Source organism: Corvus cornix, chromosome 13 (genome assembly GCF_000738735.6).
Source record: "Corvus cornix cornix isolate S_Up_H32 chromosome 13, ASM73873v5, whole genome shotgun sequence".
In the NCBI taxonomy this organism is placed as follows: Eukaryota; Metazoa; Chordata; class Aves; order Passeriformes; family Corvidae; genus Corvus; species Corvus cornix.
Window position 1 is genome coordinate 12,479,359 of NC_046343.1, and position 15,682 is coordinate 12,495,040.

The 15,682-nt window shown below is 58.6% G+C and overlaps 1 protein-coding gene across 1 annotated transcript; it reads right to left on the bottom strand.

Moving 5' to 3' along the window:
- Positions 1-1,834: 1,834 nt before the first annotated feature.
- Positions 1,835-12,348, bottom strand: PCDH12 (protocadherin 12). The gene is given in 6 exon segments (XM_039559605.1): positions 1,835-2,631; positions 7,325-7,524; positions 8,695-8,789; positions 9,230-9,385; positions 9,387-9,581; positions 9,583-12,348. Coding segments are annotated over 6 exon segments (3,564 nt in total). The 5' UTR covers positions 12,136-12,348; the 3' UTR covers positions 1,835-2,266.
- Between the last annotated feature and the right edge of the window lie 3,334 nt (positions 12,349-15,682).

The window sequence follows — 15,682 nt, forward strand, 5'->3', positions numbered from 1 at the left end:
TGTCCCTGTTTGCTGAGCACGCCAGCTCATTTTCAGCAGAGTGGATAAGGGATGCTCCCAGCGGGAAGGCACCACTGGCAGGCAGCAGCAGCAGGCAGCTGGTGTGATAATTTCTTCCACTGGGGCAGCTGAATCCGGAAAAAGGCATTTGTTCACACCAGTTTAAACTGGTTCAAGGGCATCTGTGCAAACTGTCCAGCTTCCTGTGGCCGTGGTGCTCTGGTGCTCTGCGTAGATCAGGCTCCACAAACAAAGGCAATGGCCCCATCCTGAACTTCTCCATGCAGCAAGGGAGGGGCACAGCCACCCCTCAACACATCTGATTGTTCTTCTGGTCTGCTCTCTCCTTCTGCTCAGACCAAACTTTCTTAGACCATTTCCTTTATCAAGCAGGATACAAGTAGCAGGAAATTCCTGGGGTGGATTTCCTATGCTGTGATAATCCAGAGCGTGCTTACGCTGTGCTCGGGATGGGAAAGGGGCTGGGGGGGCTGAAAGCAGTTTGCAGAATCAGGAAACAGGACCAAGAGGGAGGAATTTGTCTCCTTTTAAACCTGCTTGTTATAAGGTATTTTTGTGTATGGATTGTCCTCTAGCAGGCACATCAAAGCAACTTTGCAGAGGGAGATGTGAGGTTGTGCCGGGTGTTTGTCCCTCTGCCTGTGCTCCCATGGTGCAGAGGAATTCCCACAGGGCTGCAGCTCCTCAGTCACAAATGCCTCCCTCATGGTTTGCACAGCTGCATCTCAGTTAGAATTTGGCTCCCTGACATTGTTTTGGTGCAAGAACTCGTTTTGTTTGTAAAACAAACCAGCAAGAGATTTGTGTTAGCAGAGCAGCAGCACAAGCAGGCCAGGCCAAACCCATCTGTGGATGGATGCCAGACCTGGGCTCATCGGTGCAAGCATTTTGAAGACTCCAAATAAAACAGAACATTTTGGATATTAAAAAGTCCACCTGGGGAAATCTCACTCTATTGCTCTTGTCACTGGGTCCCAAGAGCAACAGAAAGGGGTAACTTTCTCATTTACTCCGCTTTAAATTACTTGTGTGGTTGTCTGGTGCTGTGGCTCAGGTGTGTACACACCTAAAGCTGGGAACTGTCACCTCCAGGTCCATGGAAAAGAACAGGGGTAGGACACTTGAGATGGTCCAGGAGAGCCCAGAAGCCCTCACCTGCCATCCCCACACTGCTGCATGAGCCTGTGGGTCACCACTGCCCTTCCCTTCTCCAGGAGTGCAGAGGCACAAACACCTGTGTGTCTCCTCCTTTGCCACCAGTATCCTCCTTTTCCCACCCGTGCTGTTATCCCAAAACTGTCTTACAGCTCCCAGACAGACGGATCAAAGTGAAAACCCATAAAAAGGGTGAAACTTGTGACTGAATATTTCAAAACAGTGTTTTCACGCTTCCCTTTTCCCAGGTTACCTGTGGCAGACTCCAGCCATCTGGTGTCTGCTTTTGGATAAGGACTGTGCTCCAAAACCCAATGGCCTCAAAGGAGAGAACAGAATAGAACGGAATCATTGAGGTTGGAAAAGACCTCTGAGATCCTCAAGTCCAACCTGTGATTGATCCCTACCTTGTCACCCAGCCCAGAGCACTGAGTGCCACATCCAGTCCTTATGGAGAAGGAAATGGTGGGCACTTGGAGCAGCTGTAGGAGAGATGCCAGGGCTGATTTTGGGGGGTTCTACAAAGTGCCAAGTTCACGGTGGCAGAACCACAGAAGCTGGAAGGACCAGTGGGAGACAAGCACATCTCCCCTTCCCCAGCTGCCACTTCAGGCTTTCTGCACATAGATTGTGTCAGCTACGCTGCTGACAGAGAGGGTAGTGTTAGAAAAAAACAGTTTTATTTAAATAACTGATACCCTGGGGTCCAGCTGCAGCAGTGTCCGTGACAGGTACTTTCACAGTCTGTGATCACATGGATGTATCTCACTGTGCTGTGGTTGTTCTCACAACCCCCTCCCTGGGCCTGTCCTGGGAGGAAAGGGCCCTCCCGCTGCTGGGTGGGATGGGAGGCTGGGAGAGCACTGGGAGAGCACTGGAAGAGCAGGGTGGGAGAGGAGGAAGGCAAGGACGGGCAGGCAGAGGGGAGCTAAACAAGGTGAAATCAGTCGTGGAGAAACTCAATGGGGCGAGGCAAAGGAGGAAATACACCTGTCTAGACACGGTCCTACAGTGACCCTGCTGGAGCTGGGGGCGACCTTGGGCACCCCAAATCTCTGACTGTTCTCTCCCTGCCTCAGCCACCGAGCTGCTACAGCCCTGGGGCAGTGTCCCCCAGGCCGAGGCTCTGCCCGCGGGCCGACAGCTGCCGCAGGAGCCCCGCGCCCGTCTCGCTGTGCACCTGCACCTTCTGGGACAGGATCATCTCAAACAGGGTGCTCATCTCCGACAGGAACGTGCTGGCCAGCCTGGTCCCAGTGCCACTGGGGTCAGCCCCAGCACCTTTGCCAAAGGTCTCAAAGGTCCTTGGTTTCTCCTGCCTCGCAGCTTCCTCGTCCTCGGGGGAGCGCGGCGAGTCGGGGGAGAAGACGTTGTCCTTGTAGCTGCTGGTGAGGGGCAGGGACAGCCGGGCCACCCACGCTGGGTCTGCAGCTGTCAGCCTCTTGAGGGCCAGCTCTGGGGAGGGACAGCACAGCAGAGAAGGGGGGGGGAGGGGAATAAATCAATAAAAATATTGATAAATGAAAATATCTAAAATCAGCTGAGAGCAGTGATTGTAACAGGTCACCAGTGACACCACGCAAACCAGCAGGTTAACAAAGCCAAACACAATAGAACTGGTTTGAAACTATTGGGGGTTTTGGTTTGGTTTGTTTTAATAAAATAACCATTAGAATCACTGTTCATTCTCATTTGTTGCAGTCCCAGTTGGCACTTCACTATATTGTTAGCAAAGCCTGAGAGAGGGAGGGTTTAGGACTGGCTGAAGGGGAGCAGACAATGAAAAGCTTTCCAGAGGGAAGTGTTGGACACAAAGATAGTGGACTTCCCTTCAGGGTCACTCCAGGGTGGGAATGTGCTGTTAAAGAGGCAGATTGAGACCGAAAAGAAATGGGTTATTGTGAAAACAATAATACCAGAATGAAATTCTGGATTATAAAATGCACAGCTGGGTGGTTGGAGACTGGGACCGAACAATTGAGCTCTAAAGTAGTTGTTCCTCGATTGGAAACAGCTGAGGAGCAGGGGGAGCCTGGGCTGGGGGCTGGGGCAGGCTCGTTAGTGCACCAGTAATTTGATTGTGGCCCAAAATGGGCGACTGGAATCACACAGAGGATTGGTTGGGGTATTCCCTGCTGGCAGGGAGGCACAGCCAGGGTGGATTGTTACTGGGTGTGACTGGGGGAATTACACACAAATCAGATGATCCATCTGCGGGAGCGGGAGCTGAAATGACACCAGCAGGGAAAACTCTGGAGATGAAACCAGGAGTGATCCAGGCTAACACAATGGAGACCCCAAGAGGTGGGGGGGGGCTGCTCCTAAGGAAGCGAGTGCTCTCCAGGGATCTGACTGCAACCTGTCATTATTTTGAGGAGATAAGCACCAGCAGAGGAAATCTTTATGCTTAAAATAGTGTTGGCAAGAGAAGAAGTGATTATAACTGTCCACGAATAAACATCTCCTGGAAAATAAAGGAAGGACCCCATAGCAGAGGGAGCCTGGAATAGCTTCCCTGTCAGACAGCAGGAAGGGAAACAGGGATTCTTGTTTTTTGAGGTAGCTGGTAAACAAGAGTCCGTGCTGTGGTACACAGAGGCTGCATTCCAGCCCCTCATTGTTCCTTCCCAAAGCACATCCCAGAAGCTCGGGGGGGTTTGGAGCGACCGCCGGGTTTGGGAAAGGTTTTGGGAGCAGCAAAACCTCCCTGGTAACAAAACCCAGCAGTGGCAGGGTAGCGAGGGCTGGTGTCCCTGTAACAATTGTGTGGCTCTGACACAAGACGTGGCATCTGAAAGGAGGGTCCCCATTGCAGTGCTCTTACCCTGCTGGTTCCAGAGGGTCATCAATAACACCCTGCCACAGCTGGGACATGGGATCTGCAGTCAGTGACTGAGACACGGCTCCTTCCTCAGCCCACGCAGCAAGTTGGCCTTTCCCCTGGAAAACAACTGTCCTGGCATGGGCTGGGGACAAGAGCTGGGACTCCAGCCTGGTAAGGAGAGAAGGGCAGGTACAGCCCTCAGATTTTTGTTTCAGCTGGAGCCCCAAAATTCTTCTGTGTTGCTTCACATGCAGGGTTTCTCTCTGCAGTCTCAGTGTTTGAGTCGCAGTGACTGTTCCTGGAGACATCACCCGAGTGTGCTGCAGGTTTTGCTGTAAAACATGCAGCGTTCTCCTCCCCGGCCTGCAAGAAGCCACTTCATTCCCTGAGTACTTGGCTGCCTCATCTCTGGAGCAGGGCACAACTGGTCTGCTCTCTGCAGGGAGAGCCAGGCTGACAGTCCCGTGGCCATGAAACCTCATAATTATGTATGTTTAATTTGACCAATAACTCTTTACTGCCTTGTTTTAATGGTGTTTGGGGAGCAGGGGTTGTTTTTATCATCCATAAAGTTCTATCTCTCATCTGCTGCTGGGAGTGCTGCGCTGGGCTGGTGGGGGATCGGCGCTGACAGACGGTGCTGGGAGTTCATCCCGCAGCATCAACAATCCCAGAGCTGCCTGGGACTGCAGTCCCTCCGTTGGGAGCAGCACAAAGGCCCAGCCAGCCTCAGCCAGCTGTTAGGATCCTCCTGAGCACCAGCAGTGCTTCCTTCCTCCCTCTCAGGATGCAAGTCCACGGCTCTGTTTGTGTTTGGGAGAGGAGGAAGGAGCCCGGCAGCTCCGGCGGCTGCGCTCGGCCGCCTTTGCGGGAAGGTCTGGGCTCCTGGGGAAGGTTTGGCACCCCTGGAACAGAGCAGCCTCTTTGGGCACGGCCAGCAGGAGCCCACCCAGCCACAGCCTCAGCATTCCCTGCTGGCACGGAACAGGCTGCCCCAGGGAAGTGGCGGAATCATCATCCCGGGAATGGGGATGTGGCACTGGGGACACGGCCAGTGGTGGACCTGGCAGTGCAGGGGACAATGCTCTGAGAGGGCTTTTCCAGCCCTAATGATTCTATGGAACTCCAGGACTTTGGCCAAAGGGGTTTTTTCCTGTTAGATCCAAGAATCACAGGAGATGGCACTTCATGGATCAGCCTCACCATAGCCCAGATTTTCCAGGATGCTCCCTGGAGTAGACAGGTCCAGTCCTGGCAGGACTGGATCCAGGCAGAGCTGCTGGGCAGGTCCACCAGTTCCTTTCCTGGCATCAGGGCATGCCAGTGCACCTGGGATGGAGCTGGGCTCCTGGCTGCTCCCTGCTCCTGGCTGCAGGACCTTGGAATCCAAGGAAGCTTTTAGGTCTCAGCCTTTCCTTTGTTTGCTCCTTACTGGAATAAAAGAGCAGGAAGGCAAAGGGGGAGAAGCAGCAGGTATTGTCCTTAAGGAAGAGCACCAAAAAAGCCCAGCTCTGGAATTCAAACCACCCCAGCAGCAAAGCTCAATGAGTTTCTCTTGACTGTGGACGAGCACAGAGGCTCCACAATGAAATTTCTGCTACAGGACATGAGTCAGCCCAACTCTTTCAAATTGAAATGCCAGGAGAGGAGATTTTTAGAACAAATCAATAAAAGGAACATGTAGAAAATGTCAGGCCCAGATGGCATTCACCCCGGAGTGCCAGAGGAACTCAGATATGAAATTGCCTGGTTTATTAGCTGCTGTTCATTAACTACTGCTTCAAATGAATGCGGGATCAGAGGGAGGGGAGGTGGAAATGGTGACAGGAGTTTTTAAGTGAAGGTGAATCCAGCACAGGCAGTCAGAGAAATCCTTCTGTGCAAGGCTTAGCAGAGAGAGCCACGGAACTGCTGCTCCCAAAGGAACCACCTGACATTGTCAGATGGGGAATTGTGTTCTGGAAATTTGGAAGGGCTGGATGGAGAGTCCTGCATGACTTTGGACAAGGGCCTGAAGTGAAGGATGAGGGGGAATGGCTTCCCACTGACAGACAGGGCTGGACAGGTTGGGAAGGAATTCCTCCCTGGGAGGGTGCCAGGCCCTGGCACAGGGTGCCCAGAGAAGCTGGGGCTGCCCCTGGATCCCTGGCAGTGCCCAAGGCCAGGCTGGACATTGGGGCTGGGAGCAGTCTGGGACAGTGGAAAGTGTCCCTGCCCATGGCAGGGGTGGCACTGGATGGGCTTTAAGGTCCCTTCCAGCTCAAACCATTCCAGGATTCAGTTCTGTGATGGCAGAGGTCACCTGAGCTGGTGGAACAGCACCAGCCAGGCTTGCAGGGGACCTGAGCTGTGCCTGAATTTACAGCCAGGTTCTGCAGGGACTAATATGTGTTAAAAGCTGGGAAGTGAGGGTAGGAATAATTAATCTTCCCCACCAAGGGAGGTCATTAGTGGAGTCCCAGAGTATCTGCTCAACACAGTGATAAATGACACGGAAAGGGGACAATGTTGGTGTTGACTCCACTAAAACACCCAAAAGCAGAGGCCTGCTGAAGGACCTGATAATGCTGAGTGCCATGAGCAAAACGTGGCTGGTGAATTCCTGTGTCACCAACTGTCAGATAATTGTCCCAGGGAACAGCAACCTGTCATGTGTTGATGGCTCTCCCTCCACACAGAGGAGGGATTTGGGAGTCACCACAAACAGAGCTCAGCGTGGAGCTTGGCCAGGACAGGAATGAGGAACAAACCAGAAAACCTCCTTGTATCCCCAGTGGACCCTAAACACTGCACACAATTCTGGTCACACATCTCAAAAAGGATACACTAAAATTAAGTTGGTCACCGGAGATGAAGAGGAAGGAGGAGCCCAGAGGGGCTCTGAGGGTACATAACACCCTGAGGGGCTTGACAAGGACAAGTGTCCACCTTTCTCACTCTGCATGGACCAGGACACCATGAAGGGAGGGCTCAGGCCAGCGTGGGAAGCAGTTCCCCAGCTGCAGTGTGAAACTGGACCTCACCCCTCAGCAACGACAGAGGTCAAGCTCACACATCGCTAAACCCTAAACCACAGCAGACACATCCATGGCAGGGAAGAGCAGCCATAAACACGTGGAAAATTCCAACGTGAAGCTCAGCAAGTCCCTTTGCCTGATCCCAAAAGCCTGGGATGGTCCAGACGTGCTGCCCCAAGCCCTGCCCCTGCCAGTGCCCCTCCAGCCAGCTGCACCTCCTGGCTGGGGTTAGGGTGTGTTACCTGAGGAGATCCCGCTGCTGGAGCCCCTCCAGCCCCACCCTGTGCCCGTAGCGAGGTCACCTCACCTGCCTGGGGCTCCAGGAGGGTCTCCAGCTCCTCTCCCACGAGCTGCTGCACCGAGAGCTCGAAGGCGCTGTCGCAGTCGCGGTCCCCGGCCTCGCTCTCGCCGTGCCCGCTGTCCTTGGTGCTCAGGCAGTCAGTGTCCAGCCCCGTGTCCAGCCCCGTGTCCAGCCCTGTGTCCAGCCCCGTGTCCAGCCCTGCAGCCCTGCCAGGGGGTCACAACACCCAGGTCACTCCAGCTCCCAGCACAGCCCTGCCCCAATGAGCCCTTGGAAGGGTCTCTATCCCCCCAAAATGCCCCCGACAGGGGCTGTGGGCACCCTCCCCATGCATCACTCTGAGAACCAAAGGCACCTTTGAGTGCCCCTCAGTTAGTGAGTTTTGCGGTTTTGCTCCACATTTCCTGCCTGAGAGGGTTTTTATCCTTCTGCAGCAAGATCACAGAACCACAGAAGGGCTGGAAGGGACCTTAAAGCCCATCTCATCCCACCCCTGCCATGGGCAGGGACACCTTCCACTGTCCCAGGCTGCTCCAAGCCCTATCCAACCTGGCCTGGGACATTTCCAGGGATCCAGGGGCATATCCTGAGCAAACAGGGACCTGCTGGCTCCTCCCCATGAATTCAGAGGAGCTTCCCTCCAGCATTCCAGGTGAGGAGCACCGCAGCCCAGCCCTGCCCCAGAAGCCCTGGAGCTGCTCTCCCTCCCTCTCCATCCTCTGCAGCTGCAGGTGAGGAAGGTGGAGAAAGCTGTGTCTGCCCCTGGCCTGGGCAGGTGGGGACAGGGGGACATGGCAAAGCAGGGATGAAGCCTTGGCATCCTCAGGAGTGGGCACCCAGAGGTCAGCAGCATCATTTAATGGGAACACCATCAAGTTTGGGGATATCTTTGGCACACAGCTGGGATATCTCAGTGTTTCCAGCCCTGCTGCAGTTCCTCACTCCTTTGCCCCCTGGCACAGGTTCAGGTGTCCCAAACTCATGTTGACAGGCACTAAAGAATTGCCCAGAGCCATGAGAACACTCATCCTTGTGCTGCTGCCACCAGAGCTGGCCCACTGTGTGCTCCTGCGCACCCAAAACTGTCAGAGTTCTTGGCAAAGGATGATGGTTCATGGCCATGGAGGAGCTCAGGTGAGTATGGAGGGACCTGCCAAAGGTGCCCCAGGAAGGAGGCAAAGAGCAGCTGGATACCACTGGGAGCCAGGACCAGAGGAGCAGACCCATCCCCTGAAGAGACAACCTCCAACCCCAGGGGATGAGCCTTTCCCTTGAGTCTCTGCCCTGGTGTCTCCTGCCCTCGGAGGTTTTGGACTGGTGGGACTGGAGCAGGGGAAGGGGGCGTGGGGAAGGGAAGTGCTGGGAGCCAGCCTTACCTGCTGCCGTTCTTGGCCGTGTACTTGTTTCCCCTGTAGTTTGTTTTGGGCTGGAACTGGCCCTGGTGCAGCAGGGAGAGCAGCTGGGAGATTTGCTGCAAGGCAGGAAAAGCCTGTTGAGCCCCGGGCTGGCCACTCAAGCTGCTTCCTGCCAGGACGTCCCTCCGAGCCCCCCCCCGGCCTTTTTATAGCGTTTCCTCCTCCTGCAGATGGCTCAGCATCCCCACACCGGGGGAAAAACAAGCCCTGGGCAGCCCACCTGGCCCCGAGCTCCCCCCGCACCCCTCCCGCTGTTCCCTGCCCACGGGATTGTCCCTTCTCCCCGTGACAGCCCCGCTCCCGAGTGTCCTGCTGGGGTGACCCTGCCGGGCGGGGAGGGTTGTTCATCCTACCCAGCCCATTGAGGCATCGCTGCCCAGTCTGGGGGAAGAGACCAACCGAAGACCATCAGGGTGCACATTCCCACCCCCCCAGGGTGGGCAAGGCCCGGGCAGGGAAGGATTGGGGGTGTCCACACGCCCGGGGCAGCTCCTACCTGCACTGGGGGTGACTCCATCGCGAACTCCCCGGTCGGGCTCTGTTCCGCCAGGGCCACCAGCGACAGCCGGACCAGGCTCCTGAGGATCTGCTGGTGGGGCTGGGGCTGCCCGGCTCCCCCCGCACCCACGGGATGCTCGGGTGGCACCTGGGGGCTCTCCCATGGGTGGCTTCACCAAGCTCTTGCCGTGCAGCGGTGCCTCCGGGGGGCTCCCAGGCTCCTTCACCAAGTGTTTGGGTCTGTGGGGCTGGCAGGGCCGGCGCTGCAGGATGGGCAGGTCGAAGGTGCCCTGCTGCTCCTCTGAGTCTTTTTGTGTCCTCTGATTTCTCAGGGTCCTGTAGAGAGTGGGGGGTGAGGTGGAGCGGAGCCTGTGGGGACCCCCCGGCCGCGGGGGTGGCTGTGCCAGGCTGCTCCTCCTGGCAGGGCCGGGGGGGCTCGGGCTCCCGGGGGCGGCCCCGGAGCAGCGGGACCAGGTGGATATCGGCCTTCTGGATCTGCCTGTGCGGCTTCTTGAGCTGCTGCTGCCTGCGGGCATCCTCCGCCTCCCGGCAGTTGTAGGCCATGCCGTCCTTCTTGTCCTTCTTGCGCAGGGACAGGGTCAGCGCCAGCAGCAGCAGGCACCCGCCCAGGAGAGCGGCCAGGCAGATCACCACCACCACGGAGAGGCTCGGCCAGCCGGGATCCCGGGCTGACATCTTGGAGAAAGCCCCGTGGTGCCGGAAAAGCAAGCGGAGCCGGGCCAGGGTGTGCAGGGGGGTGTCCCCCTGGTCACTCACCCGCACCAGCAGCTCCCGCAGGCTGCCGGCCAGGCTGCTGGCATTGCTGGTGTTGAGGGACACCTGCCCCAGGAGGGGGTCCAGGATGAAGAGCCCGGCATCATCCCCACCCACCAGATCATACCGGAGAGCCCCGTTGATGCCGGAGTCCACATCCCTGGCCACGATGGTGAAGAGGAGGGGACTGCCAGGGCATGACACCAGTGTGGAATTGGTCACTGCTGCAGCTCCCTGGGTGCTCCCATTCCCGGGGACCACCCAGCAGCACCCAGTGTCCGCATTGACCAGGACAGACAGCGTGGCCACCCCTCCCACCAGCGCTGGCGTGGTGATGATGGGAGCGTTGTCGTTCTGGTCGAGCACAGCCAGCCTGATGGAGATGTTGGATGCCAGCTTGGGATGCCCTCCATCCTCCGCGGTCACCAGGAACTCCAGGCTCCTCACCTGCTCATAATCAAAAACTTGGAGGGCAAAAACGTCCCCAGTGGTGGGGTCGACTGAGACCAGCCCCAAAGCAGAGGGGTCCAGGATCCTGTAGGTGACCTTCCCGTTGAAGCCCAGGTCGGGGTCGGTGGCACGGACGGTGAGCAGGAAGGCAGGTGCTTCACTGTTCTCGGCAACAGCAGCCTCGTAGGCGGCCTTCTCGAAGGCTGGGGCGTTGTCGTTGACGTCGCTGATGCAGATGGTGAGGTGCTTCAGCACGGCCAGGGACAGGTCCCCCATGTCCCGCACCACCAGCGTCAGGTTGTACTCAGCACGCCGCTCGCGGTCCAGCGAGGCGTTGGTCAGCAGCGCAAAGCTGTGGCTGTTGGTCCTCTTCAGCCTGAAGTGCTCGTGCCCTTGGCTGAGGGAGCAGAGCACTTGCCCGTTGCTTCCCGAGTCGGGGTCGCTGGCTGTCACCAGGGCCACAAAGCTGTCCTTGGGGAGGGCCTCGGAGAGCACGGGCACCCGCGCGGCCCAGGTGACGTGGACGTCGGGAGCGTTGTCATTGACGTCCAGGACCTTGACCAGGACCTTGCAGTGTGCCGGGATGGGGTTGGCACCCAGGTCCCGCGCTTGCACATCCAGCTCGTAGGCGTGGGTCTCCTCGTAGTCCAGAGGGAGCCTCAGGAGGACGCTGCCCGTGCGGGCGTCGATGCTGAAGGTGCTCAGCACCTCGGGGGGCGCGTGCCTGCTCAGGCTGTACTCGATCTCCCCGTTGGGACCCTGGTCAGGGTCGGTGGCCGTGACCATCACGAGGAGGGTCCCGGGCAGGGCGTCCTCCCGAACCTCCACCGTCAGGGAGCTCTCTGCAAACACGGGGCTGTTGTCGTTGGAGTCGAGGACAATGACTTTAATCAAAGCAGTACCTGATCGTGGTGGCTCCCCGTGATCAGTGGCCGTCAGCACGAGGTCGAAGGAGGAGTGCAGCTCCCGGTCCACCTCCTTCACCACGACGAGCTCCGCGTGCCTCGTCCCATCGGAGCTGGAGACGACATCCAGAGCGAAGTGCTCACTGGGGGAGAGGGCGTAGGTGCAGCGGGCGTTGGGGCCAGCATCAGCATCCAGGGCTCGATCCAGCGGAATCCGTGTCCGCAGGGACGCGCTCTCCGAGATCTCCAGCTCCAGCTCGGGCGTGGGGAACCGCGGCGCGTTGTCGTTGACATCCATCACCTGAACCTCCACGTGGATCAGGGCCGGGTTCTGGGCGGCCAGCACGTCGAAGGACACCCAGCAGGGATCACTGTGCCGGCACAGCTGCTCCCTGTCCACCCGCCCGGCCGTGCTGAGCACCCCATCCCCGCTGCCCACGTGCAGCGGGAACCTCCCGGGCGTCTCCATCAGCTGGAACGTCTCCGCAGCCTCTCCGCTCTCGCCGCCCTCGAAGTGCTCGGCCAGGCTCCCTATGACAGTGCCCGGGGGCACCTCCTCCAGCACCCGGTACTGCACCGTGAACGTGGCCACCTCCTGGGCATCGGCGCTCAGGAACAGGTACCACCACCACAGCGCCGGCAGCTGCAGCGCCGAGCGGCTCAGCCCGAACACGCCGCTGGCCGAGCCCCCGCGGCCCCGCCGCGCTGCCATGGGCTGTCCCGCCGGCCACCGCATCCCCGGAGAGTCCTCACGGCCACCGCAGGGCCTCGGCATCCTCTCCCATCTCCGAGAGCCGTGGGCGCCAGCCAGCGCTTGGAAAAGAGGGGAAATCACGAGCAGGGCTGGCCTTTGTCCCCCGCGCTGCCATCACCGGGGACGGCGCGGCAGCCGGGTGCTCCCCGGGCTGCGACAGCCCGGAGCGGAGGGCCCGTCCCGGGAGCAGCCACCGGCCGGCTGGCCGGGCTGGGGATGGACCGGCCGACATCCTATGGAAACCCCACCTACAGGAAAAGGGAGGACCGGGCTGGTACAATGCCGGGGCGGGGGTGGCGGCTCGTGGGGCGGCACGGGCCCAGCTGCGACAGGGTGTGGAAGTGCCCTCCGCTGCCACCCTGCAGGGACCGTCGCTGCTGTCACCTGCAGAGCACGCTGCCCACAAGGTGTGATTCCTGCACTCCCTGACCCACCACAAACCTCTTATGCTTCAGGAAGAGGTGATGGACTCCCGCTCTTGCCTTGACTCAAAGCCTTGTTCCCCCACTGTTACATCTCAGGCTTTGACTTATTCCCATTTTGCCTAAATCCAAGGGCAATCCCTGCTCCTTGCTCTGCCTTTGGAGGGCGATGTGCCCAAGTCACCTTTCCCAGCACAAAGCTTTTGATGATGTCACCAATTCCAGCTGGCCGCACCAAAACGAGCTGGTGAATCAGCGGGAGCGTGGCCACATCAGACACGGCCGGGAGGGCACGGGGGAAGGAGGGAGGCGCTGGCAGACACGACCTGTGTCCGTTCCGGCCTCTCCCCATCCCTGCATCCGTCTGCCCCGGCCGCTCCCTGTCTTGGCACGCTCTCCATCCCAGCTTGGCTCAGCACTGATGTCCCTGGCGTCATTCCTGCACCGCCTCAATTCAGCCCCCGTTACTCCTGCACCGCCTCAATTCAGCCCCCAGCCCCCACCTTCAGGCTGCCCAGCTGTTGCACCGGTATCACCACAGCTGGCCAGCTGTGCACACACAGCCTAAAGCTGTTCCATGTATTCCTCCTGAGCCTGCAGAGCCCCCGGAGCCCGGGCTGGGTTTACGTTGCTCTCGAGGTGACTGGAGGCATTCCGGACAGGGAGGGTCGTGTGGAATTTTCCTTGGCCGTTGTGGAGCATCCTCAAGGTGTGGTTGAAGCCCCACCAGCCACGTCACCTTTGTGTCCCCACACCTTCCAGGCAGCCTCCTTTGGTGTCCTGTGCCCACCTCGCCCTCTCCTCCTGCTTTTCCAGCCTTGATGGGCACCCGCTGTACCCCCAGCCTATTCCCATCCCAGGTGAGGCTCCTGCATCGCTGCTGTCATCACTTTTCTTTGTCTTGGTGAATTTTGATGCCCCAAAGAGCAACAAAATCAACCCCACCCCAGTGCCACGAGCCGTCCCCTCAGCTGGGCCGGTGCCACCGCTCGGCACAGCGGGAGGAGGGGACGGTGCCGCGGGGGGTGGCCGGAGCCCCGGTGCTATTCCTGGGCTCGGCCCCAGCTCCAGGTGACCTTTGCCAAGTCATTTCCCTGCTTTGTGCTCGCGCTTCCTCCCGCGCAGCCCGGGGCTCTCCCGGAGGGATGCTCCCGCTCGCTCCCGTTCCCTCCCGCTCGCTCCTGCTACCCGCGGAGCTGCGGGCGGAGAGCCGGATGTCTCCCAGCCCGTGCCCCGATTTTGGGAGGGGAGGTGGGAAGGCCACTTCCTTCTGCTGGGAAGGTTATCCCTCCGCCTCGCGTCTTTTTAATGCTTTTCCTTTCCAGGGGTGGAGCGGGACAGAAGAACCGCGCTGGAACATCACAAGGGAAAGGAAATAAATGTGATATCCCGGGGCTGGGGGGGTTCCCCGAGGAGCCCTGCGTGGGATTTCCTTCTCCCATCACCTCCCACTGCAGAACAAGCCAATGTCCCCGAGTGCCCCATGTTTAGCCCACCGCTGACACCGCAGGAGGTGAATTCCCCCCACACCAGCACGCACCTGCCAGACCCCGCTTGCTGCCGTCCCCACCCCTCAGCTGGGAGGATTCCAAACCTCCAAACCACTTTTTTTTCTCCCCAAGGCAGGTGGGATTTTGAGCACCAGTTTTCTCAGGGAAGGGCTGGGAGAAGAAGCCACTGTCACCGGGCTGTGACTGCCTGAGCACTGTCCCCAGCCAGGCTGTACAGATCCCAGCACTGGTGACAGGTCTGGCCTGCCCAGGAGGAGCTGGAGGAGCTCCTGCATGAATTATTTATGATTCTTCAGGAATAAATCCCCACAGGCCAGGCCTGTGACTCCCAGCCATCAGAACATTCCCAGCTGGCAGGAGGATGCTGCACAAGCATCGCTGAGCTGCAAACCAGTGCCGGGGAGGGAGATGGACAAAGTAGTGCTGCAAGAAAATAGGAAAGAAAAACGGGGTTGAGCTGAGACTTGCCAGAAGCACAGGCAGGGAAATGAGATCTGGTGCTAAAAACAAAACGTGTCTCCTCCTGTTTCCTGTTCACACCCCGGCGGCTCCCAGCGTGCTTCAGGACCTCCATGGATTATGTGGTGCCTGTGAACACAAAATTCCCCCGCCAAGGTTTAGGCTGCACCTGAACCCTTTCATTTAAAGCTCAGAAAGAGCCTCAGCCACATTCAGTTACTGCGGTGCTTCCTCCCTTCACTGTGTGCAGTGCTTCCTTCAGCTCCTGCCTGGTGCTGTCGGTGCCCAGAGCAGCTGGAAATGCCATTTCCAGGAGTGCAAACCTGGCTCCTCTGCAGCTCAGCTGCTCCCCAGGCTCCAGAGCAGGACATGGGCACACCCCGAGCTCCCAGGGGTGCAGAGCCGTGCTGGAGGCACCGCTCTCCCTGTCCATCACAGGGCAGAGAGCAGCACCACCAGGCTATTTCCAGCTCCACGGCACAGCTGGAGATCTTCAAACTTTGTCATTTTGGGCTGACACGGTGCTGGCCTGGGAGCAGGAGCTGTGCCATGACACAGCAGGGAGCTGAGGGCAGCTTCAAGTGAGAGGGAAGAGACTTCTTCAAATCCAATAATTCTCTCTGATGAAGACAGGCTGGGAGAGCTGGGGGTGCTCACCTGGAGAAGAGAAGGCTCCAGGGAGAGCTCAGAGCCCCTTGCAGGGCCCAAAGGGGCTCCAGGAGAGCTGGAGAGGGACTGGGGACAAGACATGGAGGGCCAGGACACAGGGAATGGCTTCCCAGTGCCAGAGGGCAGGGCTGGATGGGATCTTGGGCAGGAATTGTTCCCTGGGAGGGTGGGCAGGCCCTGGCACAGGGTGCCCAGAGCAGCTGGGGCTGCCCCTGGATCCCTGACAGTGCCCAAGGCCAGGCTGGACACTGGGGCTTGGAGCAGCCTGGGACAGTGGGAGGTGTCCCTGCCCATAGCAGGGGTGGCACTGGATGGGCTTTAAGGTCCCTTTCAACCCAAATCGTTCTGTGGTTCTGTGATTCAAAAAAAACATCAAAAGGAGAAGAGTTCAAAATGAGCACCACTGGTGCCCAACCAAAGTTGGGCCTCACTGGAGTGCTCAGGGCTTATTTGGTCTCATCTCTGCTCTACAGCTGCTCTGTGGGGTGAGAAATGGTGTCTGAGGGT